The sequence below is a fragment of the Morone saxatilis genome, unplaced genomic scaffold (assembly GCF_004916995.1).
Source record: "Morone saxatilis isolate NCDOM2014 unplaced genomic scaffold, NCSU_SB_2.0 Contig14, whole genome shotgun sequence".
NCBI lineage: Eukaryota > Metazoa > Chordata > Actinopteri > Moronidae > Morone > Morone saxatilis.
Window position 1 is genome coordinate 7,291,581 of NW_023339696.1, and position 19,686 is coordinate 7,311,266.

The 19,686-nt window shown below is 41.7% G+C and overlaps 3 protein-coding genes across 4 annotated transcripts in view; 1 reads left to right on the forward strand and 2 right to left on the reverse strand.

Annotated features, from left to right (window-relative positions):
- Positions 1–9,939, reverse strand: part of LOC118323695 (myocardin-related transcription factor B-like) — a 35,381-nt gene extending 25,442 nt beyond the window's left edge. The window contains exons 1-2 of one of the 2 annotated variants that reach the window (XM_035655745.1): positions 9,878–9,939; positions 6,926–7,101 (exon numbers count right to left, since the gene is read on the reverse strand). In XM_035655745.1, the coding sequence (XP_035511638.1) occupies positions 6,926–7,064 (139 nt within the window). In that variant the 5' untranslated portion in view covers positions 7,065–7,101; positions 9,878–9,939. Of the gene's footprint in view, positions 1–164; positions 753–6,925; positions 7,102–9,877 lie in introns of those variants that run through there. The other variant, XM_035655746.1, reaches the window with a different exon arrangement.
- A 3,907-nt stretch (positions 9,940–13,846) lies between these two features.
- ccdc97 (coiled-coil domain containing 97) lies at positions 13,847–16,995 on the forward strand. The gene is made up of 7 exons (XM_035654691.1): positions 13,847–14,008; positions 14,106–14,282; positions 14,838–14,997; positions 15,653–15,741; positions 15,857–16,040; positions 16,133–16,256; positions 16,710–16,995. Exons 1-7 carry the CDS (start codon positions 13,847–13,849, stop codon positions 16,849–16,851), a joined length of 1,038 nt encoding a protein of 345 aa, XP_035510584.1. The 3' UTR covers positions 16,852–16,995.
- A 141-nt stretch (positions 16,996–17,136) lies between these two features.
- Positions 17,137–19,686, reverse strand: part of LOC118323092 — an 11,781-nt gene continuing 9,231 nt past the window's right edge. Inside the window, exons 11-14 of the mRNA XM_035655012.1 lie at positions 19,332–19,386; positions 18,571–19,086; positions 18,394–18,490; positions 17,137–18,319 (exon numbers count right to left, since the gene is read on the reverse strand). Of these exons, the coding sequence (XP_035510905.1) occupies positions 18,118–18,319; positions 18,394–18,490; positions 18,571–19,086; positions 19,332–19,386 (870 nt within the window). The 3' untranslated portion in view covers positions 17,137–18,117. The remainder of the gene's footprint in view (positions 18,320–18,393; positions 18,491–18,570; positions 19,087–19,331; positions 19,387–19,686) is intronic.

Genomic DNA, 19,686 nt, shown 5'->3' on the forward strand with positions numbered 1-19,686 from the left:
AATCGTATCGTGAACAAAAAATCGTGAACCGTATCGAATCGTGAGTTGAGTGTATCGTTACATCCCTAGGCTAAATACATTTTAAAAGCACTACAGGTGTTGCAAGTTTGACTGTATAAGTACTGTATGAGCACTGGAAGCACGACACACAACAGATATCCCACCTTGTCTGAGACTCTGACAGGCCTGGCGCTCTAACTCAAATCGTATGGCTCTCTCATCCATGTTCCTGCTGATTGGTGGAAGCCTGAGAGGGGCACGGTCAATGCGGACACAAGACAGTTGATCCAGCATGGCGAGTGCGATCAAACTAGGAAATTATTCTCAATGAGGCACAAAGAAAACACGGAGGAAGAGGTCGGCTGCAGCTTAGTCCAGGTGTTGGTTTTATGCAGCTGTCACAAGTCTGTACATCCAGAAAACAGAACAATGCAATCCTCTTTGACAATTGCCAAGTGGCTGGACACAGTAAAAGGAAGAATATTCTTTAAAGCAAAGTAACAAATGAAAAGAGATTTCTCCTCCTCATTAAAACAGAAATTTCCCGCCACTTTGGAAAAAACCTCCAGTGTCGTCTACAGGAAAATCCTCCTTAACTGTATCATAGCAGTGAAAAAAGCATGTACAAATATAAAGCTACTGTATCAGAGCTACTGCACAGCTTTAGGAGAGCTTCTGCTGTATTTGCTGTAGCTACAGGACTGACTAAGATGCGTGTGTGTGCTTGTGTGTGTCAAATGTCTGTGAATCCGTGATCAAGCAGTTTGTTTGTCACAGCTGTTGCTGTACTCTGTCATTCAGCCATTGACAGACACAAACAGGCGCACACAGGGACGCCCACCTACACATGCACACACACACACCCACACACACACACATACACACAAACGTTGAGTGGAGGCCCTTTGCTCCTCACCAAATTCCTCTTACTTAGCACTTCTTGACTTGGGGTCAATGATATGCACCTGTGGGAGCACCTCTCTGCTGTCATGCCTAAAATCATTACACACACACACACACCTGCTGTCACTTTGTATGTCTACTCTTTTCTGTCTGCTGTCTGACATTTGTACTGTCCGTTTCCTGCTAACCATGTTTAAAGGACTCTATTCATACTCAGGAACATAACTTGTCGAGTACAGTTTAGTACAGAAGAGGACACTGCCGTAACAACTTGGGCAGCACCAAAGACCGTCAGAAATGCAGATCTTAATTCTTAATCCAAGCAAACAGTGCTATGGTTCATTATGAGTACCAATGTTGATGGAATCTGCAACCTCTAAACCTCTGTAAATCTGATCTATCTGTTATAGACATGGCAATAATCGGCAGTGACAATCAGTAATCATGCTGATGTTAAGAATTGTTACGCAAATGAAATTACAGAGAAAAACAAACTGAAAACATGCACGTCACAGCTGGCGGAAGTACAACAACTGCTTTCAAACCCAATCTGGCACATTACAGTAACACTCTTTATATTGTCAACCAAATGCAAAGATTAAAAGTAATTGTTGTCAGCTCATTACAAAAGGAAGTGAATGTGCTTTCACGTGTCCAGTATTCGATTAGATTAGATTTAACCTGTTATAATAGTATGATGAATCAGTTTCTAAAACAAGCAATTTTCTTCTCACATGCCTATCACCTTTAACTTTCTATCACTCACAGCTTTCTAAAAAGACATTATAAAATTGGGCCAGTTGATGAGAGCTGGAACAAACAAGCCCTCAAGTATATGCCCCTCTGTAAGCCTTTACCTTCCTCAATAGTACAATGATTCAGTATGTAGGACACATTTAAGGAGAAATTAAACTCAATATCAAGTGCCTTATCTTTTCAAGACAGCAACTAGCAAGCTGCGCACTGACATTCAGCCATTGTATAATGGCTGTGTTTAAAAAAGAAAAAGAAAAGGATGCATCCATGGTCCAACTACCGACTGATCTGTCCTCTCGCAGCAGGTCAATAAACCTGCCTGCATGCCTTTAAACTGCCTTTATCTCCCTCTTTCAGTCTCCTCTCCCTGCCTGGTATAAAACACCTGTTCTCCTCCATTGACAGTTTCATTCATCTCCATTATTAAGGCTCTGTCCCAGGTGACATCAGATAATGTGACATGACATCAAAAGGTGAGAGAAGGCCCTTTCAAGGTGAAAAAAAATAAGCAATCTCTTCTCATCTGTCGGTTAGCATTACAATGAACCGTTGGTGCTTGTCATGTTCGCATTATGCTGATGACAAAAATTATTTAGTGGAGGCAGCGCTTCAAAAACAAAGAAATGGCTAGCACACGGTAAAGTGTGTGCTTTTGTAAATGATTTGGTTATCAGTGGCTATATTACAGGCATGAAGGATTGTTAAGAGAGCTGATGCACACATATATCAGCGTGTGCATTTGTGTGCACATGTTAAATATGCAGGACGATGTGTCTGTGGGTGCATTTCTGTATCGAGGGTGTTAATATGCAAGATGTGGTGTCCCCAGGCAAAGAACTCCTCAGTCTGACAAGAGAGGGAAAACGAATCAGGACTCTGATCCGCCATTACTTCAGATAAGGCCCCAACCAAAACACTGGCAGGGATAATCCTGCTTTGCTGGGTGTGTTTGTGTGCATGTGTGTAGGTGTGTGTGCGACTGTTTATTCTCAGAGAGTGTATCTATTTTGTGACAATGTGTTCAACGCTGTGAATCACTAATATAGCTGTATCTATTTATGTAACAGCACATGTATAAATGTATCTAAAGACGTGTCTGCATAAGTTTGTTTGGATGTATCTGACTGTTTCTATAATGTGTGCTCACATCAGTCATAAATGCTGACAGAAAAACACACAAACTGCTAAGGGCTCCAAGTGGACCGTAAATCTCCGTCTCACTATCTCCCCTGCACACAGAGCTCAGTCTTGCTGTATCAGTAGAGGCCGATGTTAATCTCTGTTGATTAATAAACAGAATAAGATTTCAAAATAGTGGTTTGGAGAGGTAATGTTTCCACAACTGTCAAAAGCTATGGAAAAGTCAAGGTCAGTATTGTAGCTTGAGTGCAGAACTTTCACAGTGCCTTCTGTTTTCAGGCGGGGGTTGCTAAGGTCCTATGGAGGCATTTCCTCTTGTATCTGTACAAGTACTTGAATGTCTCTGCAATTTGTATACGAGAGAATTCTTGAATCATGGCCAAAAACGTGTATTTGTGAGGTTAAATTGAGCTTGACCTCTGACCACTAAAATTCACTCAGTTTATTCTTGAATCCAAGTGAACATTTGTGCAAACTTTTCCTTGAGATATTGTGTTCATAAGACTGGGACGGACAAATGGACGGGCGGACAACCCAGCCACAGCTTTCAGGCGATCAACAAAATCAATGTCATTCGTCCTAAGGGGACCATGGATGTCTGAACAAACCCTCATGGAAATCCATCCAATGGTTGTTGAGATATTTTAGATTGGACCAAAGTGGTGAACATATATCGCCATCCCTAGGAGTCCACAAGGCCCTCAATGTCAAGAAACTTCAACAACCAGACTCAGGCCAGACTTTTGGTCAGTGAGCCCCATACAAACCAGATTCTAAGAAAAAAAGTTTCAATTCTTTTCTGCTGACCTTTGAGCTTGATGTGATTACTCTACAGAATGTCTCGCTATGTGTTCATCAATGCCTCACTGTCATCTCTGGGGAGGTGGCCCATACTAAAAGGATTTGCTGTTATGTCACGGAGAAGAAATTATGAGACGAGAGGTCAAAAGTCATTGCTAAAAAAAAACCTCCACTCAATACTGCAGAGGGAGCCCCAACGACCCTCTGCTCCACAATACAGGAAATTAAAGTGTGGCTCTGAAGCTACAGCACACAGAGAAACAGTTATCCTGGCTTCAAGACATACCACTGGTTGCTGGACATAGTTGGCCATGAGTGTAATATTTGGTTGTTGTGTAGAAGCGTTAATTAATGGTTTTTAAAGGTTTCCATAGCAACATGGGTCATGAAAACCTGCATTGTGGATTTTAAACGGTCACTTATGACTGTTTTAAATGGATAAAGAAGGAAAATTAGCCCTAGTATATTTTTACCAGCTAAACTATGGCTGTAAATATTATTTTTATATTTTCCACTGTTATTTTTTGCTACATATGAGCCTCATCTTCAGTTTCATCACCTTTGCTCTTCCTAAAACAAGACAAAGTCATCAACAGGTGTCAAATTAACTCCGACCGTAACTCCTCCTCCCCCTGGTGGAGCTGTCATGCATGTCACTATAATGCACTCTCCAATAGTCATATTTCTGCTTTCCACATAAAGACTCTATTATCTGTTCTTCATAATCTTTAAAAATACAAATGTATCACAGTTTCTGATGGGCCACTTCGTTCAGCTTTCATAAACAGACATTTTTTAGCCGTTTCTTTAGCTGTCTTAGCTGTTGACTTGATATCCATCTACTATCCACTTTATATTGTCTGTCTTGCATTCTTTTCATTAAGGCCACTAAGGAACAATTCATCCCAAAATGAAAATGTAGTTATTAACTATTGATCCACATGTCAGTCAAAGTGAAGTCAGTGTGAAAACCAAAGACAGAATGAGGGTTAGGCTTAGGTCCATCAAACCTTTCCCTGCAAACTATTAAAAATAATGGGACCATGCTGTATCTCGACAGCTCCAAAAGATGCATTAAATGTCTGTCAGTGGGTGAAACATAAAGTATGTGTTTTGCAGACAGCACTGTGGGTCCAAAAACCCCAATAAGTTTACCAAGTTGTTCAAATGATCCATATTTTCTTCAACATTAAATTGCTCATGAGCATAATTGTGTGCTTGCTGCACTGAGCCTCCCAGGCTTAGGTTGCTGCATGCACTCTTAGCCTCCTTAAAATCACCTATACACTGAGAGAACATGTATGTGGAATAATTGCTGTTAATGTAGGTTAACTCCTTCTTTGACCTTTTATTCTATTTTATTCCTCCTGAGTACCCCTGCACCGACAGTTTCTCCAGTATCCTCAGCCAATACCTTTTCTTCACTTCAAAATCACCCCCTACCCCCAACCAACCAGCCTTCCTCTGATATTACATCTCTCCTTCCTCTTAACCTCTGTACTCTCTCCAACTGCTTTTAAATAGCAGGACCAGCTGGCCACATCGCTATATCCAGAACTTCTTTATCTGTGCACTCTGGGGCTAAGATTGCACACACCTTACACACACACACACACACACAAACTCCCACATACAGAGGGGTTATTCAGGACTTATTAAAGGGATTTGAAAGGGACTAAAACTGATCTTGAGTCCATCAAATGGAAGTCTGTTGATGACCTGTTAAACCAGACACCATGGATTGACATTTGTTGGTCTGGTTGTAGTACTCGTATTGGCCCACAGGTGGCAACATGCACTTGTAAAATAGAGGGCTCCACAGTGCATTCCTGTCTACCTGGTACAGTGGTTCGCCTACATGTTTCAGACAACTGTAGCAGATATAGTCATACTGCACTTCTGAAAACACAAAAACAAAACATAAGACTCCGGTGAGGTGTCCTTCAGAGGAAAAGAGAATGAGAGAAAGATATTTTCTTGTGGATAAAAAACAAATAGAGTATTATATCAAAAGAGAATATCAAAAAGATTCTCATGTATGCGTTGCCATTTTAATGTCAATGTTAGATCAATCTTAAATGCTACAAACACTGAAATATTTTTGGAAGGCATTCATGTTCTATCTATACCTCAGCTGCACATGAAATACCCAGTATTCTTTGCAATGACTGCATTATCGAATCCAAGTGCCCACATCAAGGCACCAGCTCAATGCCTCCAGCTAGAAGTCTACATTTCAACTGTGAAAAAAAAGCACAGCAACCATAGCTTTTATTTCAGGATGCCAACATTTATGTTGAGTTACAACAATCATGCCTGACAAAAATGCAAATACTGTACATATTACATGGCCATTCCAATACTGCAGTTTAAGTTGCTAGTTAAAGCTGAAAGGTCACCTAACTGTCCACCTCTTCCTGCTAAGTTAAAGACATATATTACTACATAGGATTTTCAGACAAAACATAATAACCCTCTCAATCATCACTTATGATCCACTAGAAGTGTGTGGTGGTGTCTGTATCTGAAGAGACCCTTCCCTCTGCCTGTGTTTTCTTTTTTTGCTGTGTGCAGGATGTATCTGGGTGTCAACTTTTGAGCAGTGCACAGTATCTGAGTTTGGGACTGATTTTAGTTCAGGGAGGATGTGCCAACTATGAACGGTGCGATTACAAACAGCAACGGAGAGATACTGCATAGTCTGCCTTTAAGCAAGTAGAGCAAAAGCTACAAGTGGTAGCTATAGCTTGCAAAAAATGCCCCTCTGTGCTCAATAGTGTTACTAGTGGCCAATAACTCCACCACTCCACTTTAACACCAGGTGTAAATGTTAGACAAACTAGCAAGAAAACTTTGCTGTTTAACCGTCATTTCAAGAAGTGCACTGAAATATGGTGTGTATACAATATTTTTCATTGGTTTGACAGTCTGTATGTGTGTGCGTAAGCTAGCACGCTGTTGAGTGCATGTGCATTTGGAAGACAGCACTTGCTGTTTATAATGAGGTAATGCGAAGGGGGGACCTAGTATGTCCGAAATGTAAACTCTAGGAGCAGCAAGCAGCTCTACAGATGCTGGAAAAACCCAAGGCACACAAACACCATCTCGCCTGTGAGGAACATCTTTAAAAGAAAACAGCCTCCAATCATATTGAGCAGATACATTTAATCAAATGGGACCATAATGAGTTGGTGCCTTCTTGCTCCTCTGCTTTAGTAATTTTACAGTGCTATTGCCATTTGATGGACACTTTTACCAAACATGTCTCTGCATGTAAATATCTAAAAACAGTTAATTTGGTTTGAGTGTAAAAACTGCCTCTTACCATCCTTCCTCTCTTTGACTGGCAGCAGGTTGGGGCCAGGCTGCAGGGACAACTCTTGCAGCACATTGGCCACAGCTGCACTCTGCGGGCTGGGGATGGAGACATCTGCATGCGGACTCTCTCCAAACTTGGTTTCCATGGTTACCAGGGATTCAGAGTGTGGCCAGTAGACAGATCTAAGAAGTGAAGAAACACATAAACACGTATAAACACCTAGATTTCAGGGCCGAAGGCACCAAAAACATCCATAAAGACTGTGTTGGAGTTATCTCGTAGCATAAAGCATTTAGTTCTGCCTCTCTTATCTCTACCCTCCATATCTGCCTGTTCTACACCTGTCACATACACCACCTTCTATCTGTCTCTCCAAACCTCTCTCTGTCTAAATGGCTCCTTTCTAGTCATATGAGCCTGTAGTTCACAGTGAGGAGGACATAACAGAGCTAACGGACACCCAACGTTGACAGTGGGTTCGCCTCTTTGTTGTTATGGCAACTCACCATAAACTGTTGCTGGAACGGTCAGGCCGATCAGCTGCTGTGTAAAAAAACAACAACAACAACACCACAACACTCTCTGTGACAAGACATTACATAATCATCCTCTGGCTGCTGGGAAGAAAGGTAACCCCTGATGGCCACACACACACACTCACACACACACACACACACACCCGAATCTCAGCTGATGATTTACTAACAATGTGTGAGTTGGTCCATTAGAACATCACATTAGCATAATATTAGCATAAATACCATAACAGCATATCTGTTTAAAACACTATTATTAATGATAGTTTATAGTATTACACAATGTAACTAATGTACTGTTTATCCAGCTTGTGTAAGGGTTCACTCTTCCCTTCTTAAACTCTATTTATCTAGGGAAAGTAAAAGGATCCCATATCTCTTCAGATAAAGCACTGCCTAACATTTGGATAGCCTGTACACACGGGATTCCAGTGTGCTCTGCCAGCTTCTGAACAGCGTTTGGTTCCTGAAACTCTTAAGCAGCCAAAACAATCCACTAAAACAGTACATTTAAAAGAGAGCACTATAATAAACTCCAACATGTCATTAAAACATAAAACAGCAAGGAGAGCTCTTGCTCAATATCATCAGCAGCAGCAACAAGCGTAGCTTTACCTCCTTTATGGGAGGAAATGTGATGATATTCACTGTGTTTTTATACTAGCTGTGTTACACACCTTATTTCCAAGGATATTATATTACCTCAACCTTACAACCCGAAACAACAAATCATTGCACGTTGACAAAAGGATAAGAGACAAGTGGTCACAGAAGTAATATTACTGGCCTTGATACAACTGTAATAAAACTAGCCAACAAAACAACATGCCCATCACACATGGAACAAAACCTTTGTCCCTTTTCACCGTTCTATGGAAATACTGACCTTTACTTAATGGCTGCAAGTACTGTTAAGTTACAAACTCTTAAAAAAGAAATCTAATTTTGCCTTCCAGAAGCAGCCCCGTGTTATGATAACGTCTACTGAGATCACAACTGATCTGAGGCCCTTACTTGTACCCCGGTGCACTAAAGTCCTCGCCTTCTCCTGTTGCTCTCTTTGCTCCTCTTGGTTCACAAACACACTGACAGACAGAGTGGGCCACTGTGCATCAGGCTGACTGAAAAACCCTCAGACAAGCTTACTAAAGCAAGCTAGCAAGGAGTGATGTACATGTTCTGTGACTGCAGCTAGGTCCCACCCCTTTAGTTACTACTGTTATACTTGTCAAGATGACATAATAATATAGTTACCTAATGACATGCCCCTTGTGTTTGCAAACAACACTAGATTACAACTAAGCTAGTTAGCCAGGAGCGCTAACATGTGCAGTTTAAGTTAGAGTAGATAAACACACTGTTTAATCTGTTCCTTGCACTTTTCTTGTGTTTTGGGTTTTGGAAATAGAATAAAAAAAACACCCTCCAAACTCTGATATAGATTTGGCATGTGGCTTGCCTAGTTACTGTTGCTAAGCTATGATTGGGCAATCACTGCTCGGGGGAGGGTTTAGTAGTGAATGGTCAGTTGTTGATTTGATACATTTTTGCAAGATTGAGAGGAGAGTGATACAATTATTTAATTAACAGTCTGTTGTAGTTGAGTGTGAGTCGGTTACATCACACACCAGTCTGGCCCTCTGGTGTTAATCCCAAACTGCCCATAAACAATTAGATTTTCTACTCGGTTCGAGCAATGATCATAAATACAAGGGCTGCATAGAGTCGTCCACGTGTTACAGTTACTTGCCCAATTTTCTGACCTACAGTTAAGGTTAGGGTTTGAGCTAAGAGAGCCTGTCTCAGCTCATTACCCCGGGGGAATTATTATCTACCTACAACACTGTAGCTAATGGTCCAAATGAGAAACACTTGAAGAGACAGTATCATTAAAACAAAGCTGTTATTATCATCATGTCACTGACTCATTTCAGGTTATAGTAATATCGACGTGGGCACAGCGTGGCCATGTGTTTAATTTCATAGCAGACGACCTCACTGACAGACGGGACTCATCCCAAAGACTCTAAGACATTCTGCTCTGAGATACAAGCTCTGTATGAAACACTGTATGGAGACAGGAGAGGCAACACTGGCTTAATGTAGCTCCAGAATATCCTGGTGTGTTTGTGTTGGAATGTAAATAGTGTGTTGAGTGCACGCTTTTCAAACAGCTGTCAATGTGTCAACTCAAAGAGGAAAACCTAACCGGGCTTTCTACAGCTTTGTCAGTGGCAAAGCAAATATTCACAAGCCAGAGAGCACCAACCATGCGCATTTATTGCATCAGTGAATTACTCCTAAATGGATGAAACATTTGAAATCGACTTAAAATTCCTAATTACTGTCTGACAGCTGCCTTTTGTCAGATTAATAAAGGAGATATGAAGAATCAGTAGCAGAGAGCTGCTGTTGTACGTACCTGGTTTTTATTTCTTGTTAAACGAGCACCTAGGGATCTCCATCTCACTGGATCCACTTACACTAAAAACAGATGACAGATAGATGTTTAATCTGCATATAAAGTGTACAATGGAGAAACAAACGATTGAATCTGTCAGTTTGGATTCTGACCATGCGGATCGCAAATCTACAATATGTTCAAAGGTGTAACATGACGTGCAACAATAACATGATTCAACCCATCTGCCCCGGACAGAGACGAGCGGGAACGAGGCTCTAAATACTCAGGTAGAGGAGGTGAAAAGCTAAGCTTCCCTGAGTTCAGAGCAAGCACGTTTGGCCCCGTCAGGAAGGAAAAGGTTAAGGAGCGCTCCAAGCAGAGACGAATTGAGACAAGGTTGTTATTTAACAAACCAAGGCTCCAGAAAGAGAGAACTGAAGCTTCAGTGATCAGCCTGCAGGAGAGAAGAGCCCAGCCATTAAGCAACAGGAAGACCTCTCCCAGCAAGCCACTGGAGCCAGCAGTTTGAGTACCTGAAAGGTTAAACACTGGGGGATCAACAGACCCTTACCAAAACCTTGAGGTTTGGCCTTCAAGCTGCAGCTTGAGAAAGAGGTAAGTCAAGGGACTGCCAATCTAAGAAGAGCTGAAAGAACGGAGGAAGAGGAGGAAAGGGGGAGAGGAGGAAGCGAGGAGGAGGGGATAGGGATCCCCCTCGAGTGGCTTCAACAGGCCTCGAACTCCAGCTAGAAGGAAGTGTCTGAGTTGAGAGGAAAAAGGAAGAGAGCTTATGGGGGGCAAGCCACGAAAGAATCTGCTATATCCACCTCGGGAATTATTTGAGGAAGAAAGAAGAAATTGCGGGGGTTTCAAAATAAAAGTTCTTGTCCTACTTGTATTTTTTGTGGTAATTTGTAGTGGTCTTTTAACTAACAGCCACCCCAATGGGTAAGCTCACGTTTTTTAAGCCAGCATGGACCTGTTTAAGAATTAAGAACTGCTAGATTTGGATCTGCAACCTGTGTTTTTGAAATTGGTATTTAAAAGACCAGATGTTTAATAGAAGACAGGTTGAGCAAGAGAAGCAGTGAGTGGCTCAAAGAAGCTTTTATAGCCGAAATGAAACATTTAAGAAAACCATAATATTTACAAAGAAGGCAGTGAGTCCCACTGAAGCTTTAGTTGGGTTGACTCACTAAACACTAAATAAAACTAGCCATTATCCCAGCTTTTCCACTCAGTTTTTAATGCAACATACAGGGGTTATAATTCCTAGGACGCCGAGGGATTCCACTTTAGAAACACTCCGGGCGAGATTGTCCCCTAATTAACTAAATTTCTCCTCCATACTAGGGACACGGTTTTTGTTAAACCAGTGCCCGTTGTAGGAGAGGTCCTGGCAATTACACGAGCACGCATGAAGTTCCATGGGGAAGCAATCTTTGGTTTGTAAATACCTCTACCTTTGGGTTCCATTATGGTGGTCCCCATGTTTCACTGTTGATACCACTCAGACCCGGATACAACAAACAACCGGGAGCGGAAGTTTTTTTGTTTAGTTTCGGGCCGAAGGTGGGGCACACTCCTGTAAGAGTCCAACAACGATGAGTACTGATTTCCTGTTTAAAACTTTTCAAAAAATAAACTTGCTACTGGTTTGAAGCATATGCCCCGGGAATGCCGTTCTTGTAACAGTAAACAATTGTTGTGCCCAAGATAGCTCGACTCCGCTTACTTGTGTTGTGTGTGTGTGTCCCTGTGTCGCAGCACTTTAACATACTCCTCCCCTAACCCCTGGGCAGACCCGCTCGCCGCCGCGACAAAAGTCACTCTCACGCGGGACCGCCGACCGACCCCACCACAATCCCATCCAGTCCAGCATTTCTATCAGAAGCTCAGAGAGGACAGTGGCAAGTGGCCACACTGGACATATTAAATATATAAAATAATATATATACTGATATATATAATATATATATATATACCTACATCAATAGTGGCTCCTCCCTGCTGAAGTCACCTGTCCGGGAATATGAGGATGCACCTGTACGACAGTGTGGGCTACTTGAAGAAAGTATTTAGCATAGTTTGCTTTGTGTTTTATCCGCACATGCAGAAGGAAGACCATGGGGTATAGAGAAATGAACTAAAGTCAAATGAATGGAAGGCTACATTTTGTAACTCTACTTGACTTGATAGGTTGTTGTCGTGGACTGTAGAAAGTTACATTTATTTCGGCTATGTAGCACAGACGTCATAGTGTTTCACAATAAAAGATGATAGCAAGATATAAAACAGAGACACAATAAAAGCAATGAACAGAAATAGAAATAGAGAGAACATGGCAGCCAGAAGAACAGCAAGGTTCAACAAGGAAAAGGAGAGCAACATCCAGATGTTTTATCAAATGTTGCATATATGGGAGGTTAGATTAACTCAATCGGGGACCCCTGGCCAAAGAATTAGCTGTGTGGGCCCCGAACTAAACCCTGATTTCTCTCACTGTGCAATATGGCAAGTTTAGGCCTGTTCTGCATGGTAATCTATTTTAGTTGTATACTACAACTAAGCACAAAACTGACAAAACTTTGACAGCTGGACCTTCTTCAAGACAGGCTTCAACATCAACTAATAAAACAGGACGCACGTTAGGCCTGTATCATGTCAGTTTGTACTGCTGTATGCACAGTCTCAAATAGATTTAAAATGTAATTAGCTAGTTTGCATCTCATTTAAAATATGCAGACTGACAGTGTCTGACGGAAAGTAAATATGAAGCTGCCTCCTTATGCAGTGTCCCTATTTGGAGGCTGCAATCACTCCTAAATTGATTTACAGGCTCTCTTATTATAAGGACTAAAACTATACAACAACATGAATCTAAGTAAGTGATTATTGTTATTATCTTAAGTCACCTGGCGCTGTCATAGCTTTGTTTCCACCAGTAATGTCTTTAACCACATAAGTAGCCTACATAAACCTGTACATCATTTTGATTTGTTTCTCATCTCTCAGCCACTATGTGTCTGTCAGACCACTTTGTTTCCTTATATTCTAAATGTCTTAGCAGAGGTAGTGAAGTGTGGTCTAATGTGTACTATTACTATAGTAATAATATAATAGTAATCATAAAATATTGACAATGATGATCTTTGGAACAGGAAAACCTATGTCTAACACTATTACAGATTTAACTGTTCATCAGAGTGATGGCCTGTGGGAAGAAACGTGTGTCTGGTTGTTTGGGCGTACAGTGCTCTCTAGTGCATACAAGAGGGAAAACAATGGAACAGGTTGTGTCCAGGGTGTGATGGATTCGCAGAGATGTTTCCTGCCTTTTTTTTCCTGATTTTTCCTGCAATGATTTTCTCTGCAGTCCTGACTGTCTGTTGTAGTCTGTTCCTGTCCTGTTTGGTGTCCGATCCAATCAGACAGTGATGGATGAACAGAGAACAGACTGGATTATTGCAGTGTACAACTGGATCAGCAGCCTCTGAACCGGCGCAGGAAGTCATTTTTGAGGTACCCATACAATATACGTGTATGTGTATATATATTTTTTGTTCTTTATTTTTTTAAATAATATTCCACTTCTTCTTTTTCTATAGTGAAAAAACAACAACCCTAAAAACTACCACCAGAGGGCGACAAAATCAACAGAACAGACGGGAGGAAGGAACCTTCTGTCGGTCGCAGAAAAGTAGTCCAATATTACTGACGGACCAACATGGCCGAAAAACAATGATTCACAAATCAAAGGGGACGCATTTAAACCAAATTTAATTATATTTTTCATGTGAGAATGTAAGCACTAAGTCAAAAAAAATCAACTAGCTCTTCCCGGTGTCTATGTCAACGTATTCTGTACGGTAACAAATAACCGGACAACGGATATAACACGTTAGTTTAACGTTAGTGAACCGTCACATTGGCTGTCTATCAAGAGCTAACTGGAAACACTTTAGCGAGCTGGTTAAAGGGATAACTATGTGGGGTGAAATCGAGCCTCCCGTTAAAACACAGCCGAGGCCGTGTGAGAGTGAAGAGGAGAGTAAATCCCCTGAAGAACCGGCGGCACGGCCCTGGAGATGTGACTTAAACTGCCCCGCGGACCCACGGCCGCCGCGGTCCCCACGACAAGACCCCCAGGTGAGACCCGGAGCATCACCTGCAGTACACCCTGTTCTAGATAAAGCGAGTATCTGCACACGGCGCTTTACTGATGGTGTTTCTTCTGTTCATACAGTACGTGAGCCAGGCAGAGTCCACTTGTGTAAATGACATGGTGGAAGCCATCGCCAAGAGTGGGAGTCCAGTGAAGAGCCAGCAGATCGGAGAGGCTGAACTGAGCCTGGAGGAGCGCAGAGAGGAGCTGCTGCATCAGTACAGCAGCAGGCCGCTGGTGTTCCTGGAGAGGTACCATGTATGTGTGCACAGCTCAGTGTGCGTATTTGTTTATTGTGCACTCGCATTTATACATATAAACAGGCCCTTGGGCTGGGAGGTTGGTGAAAACTTCAGAGTACAGTTGTTGGATTGTTTGGATGCTGGTGTTTAGTATCATCAACTTCAGTGTATCAGAGGTGTTGTTAATACTAAATTGTATGTTTAATTTCTGTTTTTTTATACCAAAAGATGCCCTGTCTGCCTAAACACCATGCACAGACAGCCCCCATACGAAAAAGAAGACTAGTTGTGGGCTATAACAAAGACTTAGACATTGAACTGCTTCTTAATAATTTCCTGCATTTTCAGAATTGTTCTCTCAGTGAATCTGATGTTAATGTGCAGGTGGAGCTATAGCGACAGTTATTGGGTTCAATATAACAAAGTGTTTGGGTTTAAACATAAATAAATCACTTGATATAAACAGCACAGTCAAAGGGAAAGGGATTTAGAATACTGACAACCAAATCAAAAACCTTGTTTTTGTGCTCATCTGTTTTCTTTGTGTGATCTACTCTGCCCCCATTTCTAGGCCTACCTCAAGCCCCCGAACCTGTCAGCCTTTGCCCACGTCTGCTCAGATCCACGGGTTCAGCACTACAGCAAAGTGATACAGAGACGAGCTGCGGCATGCACCAACAGGACCAGGGTTCGAAACCAGCGCTACGCCGCCCTCAGGGCCCTGCAGAGGGGTAACACATGGACTACATAGGATATATTGATTTATACCGGTTAAGAATTAAGGGCTTTCAGTATAAGCCAGGATCTGACTCATGTTACCATAGCTGTGTTGAATTGACTGTGCATCACATTCTGTGTAAGCAATTCTGGACAAATCCAATATCATGACAGGAACTATCACATAGAGCGAACAACGGCACAAAAGCAATGTAATTAACATTCGCTGTGTCGTGGGTGTGCAAACTGTCGCTAATGTTGCTGCTTCGAAGCTAACATGCAGAGAGGAGGAGACGATTTCCCAGAGCCAGCACAGCAGCTCCACACAGCAATACTCCCAACTCTGCTGCTGCTACTATAGCTAACATCACACCAGCAGCATATCAACAGCATATCTAGCAAACTAGATAGTAAGCTGAATGTCTGTGGGAAGGTAATTTAACATTACACACAAATCCTGGCTGGAATAACAGGTTAGTGTTGTGTGTCAGCTCACACAGTGGAAAGCTAGCTATCCACTACTGAGATATATCTGCTGCCCCCCAACAGTCTCTACACCAACCAGTAGTGAGTCCTGTAGTACATAGTGTATGCTAGATGAAGTATATGAACTGTGTGTTCTTTCCTGCTTGTCATCCCTCTGTTCCTCCGCCCTACCTCCTCCTCTAGAGGGACAGTATTTCAGTGAGGAACAGATGCGAATGAGGGAGCCGCTGCTGTATGAACAATATATCGGCCAGTACCTGACTGACGAGGAGGTGAGAGCGTGATGCAGAGCTGTCATACTTAAAAGATGTCAGTTACTTTTATTTGATATTAGCAGCTCAGTTTGCTGTTTGTTTGTTTTTAAAGTAATTTCTGCTAACTAACCAGGTGCTGGAGCGCTCCCAGGAGGCCATGCAGGACGATGCACAGGGGGAACCAGGGGGAGGCACAGGAGGGCTCGCCCACCTCCTCCTCAACTCCTACCAGGAGCGTCTCATCCAGAATCGTCTGCAGGAGGAGCAGGATAGAGAGGAAGGAGCACGGGAGGAGGAGGAGGATGAAGATGATGATGGTAAGGGAGGGTTACGGGTGGAGCTGAAGTCGCTCTCGCAGAATGAAGTGAAGAGACAAAGAAAAGTCACTCTCTCTGTGTCCCTACTGTAGATGACACTGTCCGGCAGCAGGAAGGGGAGCCCACCCCGGAGGAGAAGGCGCTGCTCAGGGAGGAGTTCATCAGTCAGATGCACCAGCGCTTCCTAGATGGCAAAGACAAGGATTTCAACTACAGGTCAGCCACACCACCACTGAATGGGCATTCATACTCTGTAAAGGTTGTGTTACACAGACACTGAACACTTTAAAGTCAGGTTAGAGTGAGATCTGATGATTGTTGTCAATAAATACTATGACTATAAATATCTACAGGATGTGTGGGTTTTTTCAAATAAAAAAACAGGATTTATTCCATATTCAATGACAGATGCAAGAGAAAGATGACAATAAATAGGGTTTTGTTGTTGAATTCAAATGTTTTATAAATGCCTGCTGTCTCAAGTGGTGGACTCGCTAGTGTTTCCACTTTATATCTAGATATATAGATATAGTTATAGAGGTACAACATAGTAGCTAGCAAACAGTGGAATAATGATTATGTTTAAGTTATTTTCAGAAAAAGTCAAATTCAAACAGCCGCCAACAGTTTGTGTTGTTTTTAATGGAAAGCATGTGTGTCCATTTACAGCGAGGTGGATGAGAACCCAGATTATGACAACTTGGACATAGTCAGCAGAGATGCAGAGGATAAATACTTTGATGAAGATGATGATGAAGAGGAGGAAGAAGAGGTGGAACATGATGAAGAGGAAGAAAATATGACAGAATAGTGGCTGTAGTAGCAACAACTGTTTCACACTCACTGCTTTGATTGAATTGTAAATACAAATGTACAAAACACAAAAAGTGTATGAATTCTGTTTAACGTTTTTAATGAATGCAAACATAGTTCATAATAAATTGGGGTTTTTTGACATTTGTATTATCCTTTCTTCTGCCATCTGTACTAAGTTAACCCTAAAATGACTCCACTTAGCTCTAAATATAGATCGTACTGCTCTCAGCTGTATTGATCAGCAGATGGATTGAGAGTATAACTCCCACACCCCAACTTGTTTTCTTTTTCTCGCACTATATTTCTGCCTTAGTTGACTGACTGCAGTTTTCTATTCATCTTGTTTACATCCAGCACAAAAATGATTTCAGTTTCAATCTACAAAGATAAGCCGAAAATAGAACAAGGATAAGATAAATATAGATAAGATAAATTTCTTCCTGAAACCTGGAACTACTTCTACACAGTACCAGTGATCCCAGAGTGCTAGGTGCTCCTCCAACCTTTCCTCCCACAACTACCGCAATATAGGCAAAGGCCTTAAAACAATATACAAATAAAAAGGTATCAATATTACAATTTTACAATCATTAAATAATAGCACATGTTCTGTAATGATTAGTACACTTGCAGTAAGGCAAGTTTTAACATTAACATTTAATATGAAGAGAAAATCTATTTTCTTTCTTTTGTCATCCTTTTCCTTTGTTTCATCATTACGCAGTCACACTTGGTTAAAGGCCTAATGCTCATAATAACACAAGGTGTGTGACATAAATGCATTACCTGCCTCGCACTTAATTTTAATTTAATTAATTTGTATTGCTTTAGGATTCTGCAGGATTAAGAGTTTAGTCAGGTACACCACATGTCATTTTCACCCATTCACACAGATGGCACAGCATCAGGAGCGATGTGGAGTCCAGTATCTCAGTATCAGGACACTTCCACATGCAGGGGGAAGAACTGGGGATCGAACTGCAAACCTTTTGGTTAGCAACCTGTGACCCAATCTACCCCCTGTACCTTCTGAACCAATGGAAAAGGATAAGCGGGTATAGATGATGGATAGATAGGTTGTTTTAGTTGCTTCAAGTTTATAGGTACAATCTGTCTGCTGGATGATGATGGAAGATAGAAATAATGATGATAAAGTTGACAACTTTAGCAGGTTATGACAAGTGTTGAGTAAACACTCAGTGATCCCTGAGCGATCACATTGTCCTATTGCACCATCCAATCAGGCTCCAATGAAACAGCGTCATTCTTTACGTTCCCTTATTTTCTGAGTGTAGTATTCCTCTTGTAGCCTCAAGACTTTTATTTGCAACTTTAATTTCTCTCTCCTCAGCTGATCAAGGTCCATTGTATCCAGAACGCAGCTAGCAGAGGGCCTAGAGGACGCAGCCTCCGCCATGTCGGAGGACTGACTGATGTCTGAGGCTCGGCTTGTTTGGGGAACTCTGTGGAAAGAAAATCTCTTTATGGCAAATGAGGGATCTTTGTTTATCCAACTGATGTGATTGTTAGACCTTACCTCGTCTCTAGCTTCATCGCTTGTGATTCCGCTGCTTCGTAGCCAGAGGTGGTCCAGTCAACAAGCACACTCTGGGATTCAGTGGGAGCGCTACCACCTGTACAATTAGGGAGTATTTCAATTTTGAAATGTATATTCGGGCTTGCACAAACAAAACATGAAATGTTCTGAACTTACACACTGCATCCATGTATTCCTTCTTGATACCTCTCTGTATGGGTGAAGATTGACCACTGGCTTCAGAAGTTGACATGTAAAGATGATTGTTATTAGCATTTTCACAGTCTTCAAATCCTTGAATCCATTGTATCTGCAATTCAGGCCCCACTTCTCTACTTTTGTTTTCTTCCGGGGTATTTCCACAACGCTCCGTTTCTTCTCTCTCCTCCCAGTGATTGCTGGTTGCTCCCATGTTCTCAGTTTCAGGTTTGATGTCTAGAGATGAGGTAGCCGGTGCATATAGAGGTGTTGGAGAATTTCCAGTTTCAGTTTTGATTTCTCTCTGTTCATCTTCTTTTCTTTCATCACTTTGTACAAACTCCTCCCCATTTTCTTTCTCAGAGCCTCCAACAATGATGCCTGACATCTCGGAAGGATCAATGTGTGTGCCAGCTGAGACGGGGGGGTCATCTATTGCTGAACAATTGTGTTCTCTGTCCTCTTTATTTTGTGCATTCTCATCATATGAACTGTCTGTTCACAAAGGAAACTGATGTTACAGAACTTAATCACTTGAATTACAAAGTAGAATAATATTGTGTGATTAGTTTTCTTGACGTCAGACTGGCAACATTAAAACACAGCATACACAGACACATATCTCTAGATTACAATGGGATCAATGCAACAGTGCATTAGGGAAGTAAGATCACAGTGCTCAAACACTACTAACTTCTGTTTGCTTAAGCTAAAGAATTATTACAATAAAATATACAAACCTTTCAGTGTATCACACTCCACGTAGATGAACTGACAAGCAGTCTGTACCTGAAACTAGAGCAGACGACATATATAACATGGGACAATACGTCTCACAGATGTAGGACTGATTGTTTTTTTTAGACTTTACTAGTATTTTTTTTGTTTTAAATTGTCAGTGAAATTGCATATATAAGCAACGATGGGAAAATCAATTTGAAAAAAAGAAAAGTTAAAGGGGGGTATGTATCCAATACCATGATACACTGCGAACAACATCACAGCAATTAATGCAACTAACATTAGTTAGGTTGTGGGTTAGCAAACTGCTCTTGCAGCGGTGTCAGGCTTCGCCGGGACCGAAAACAGTGAAAA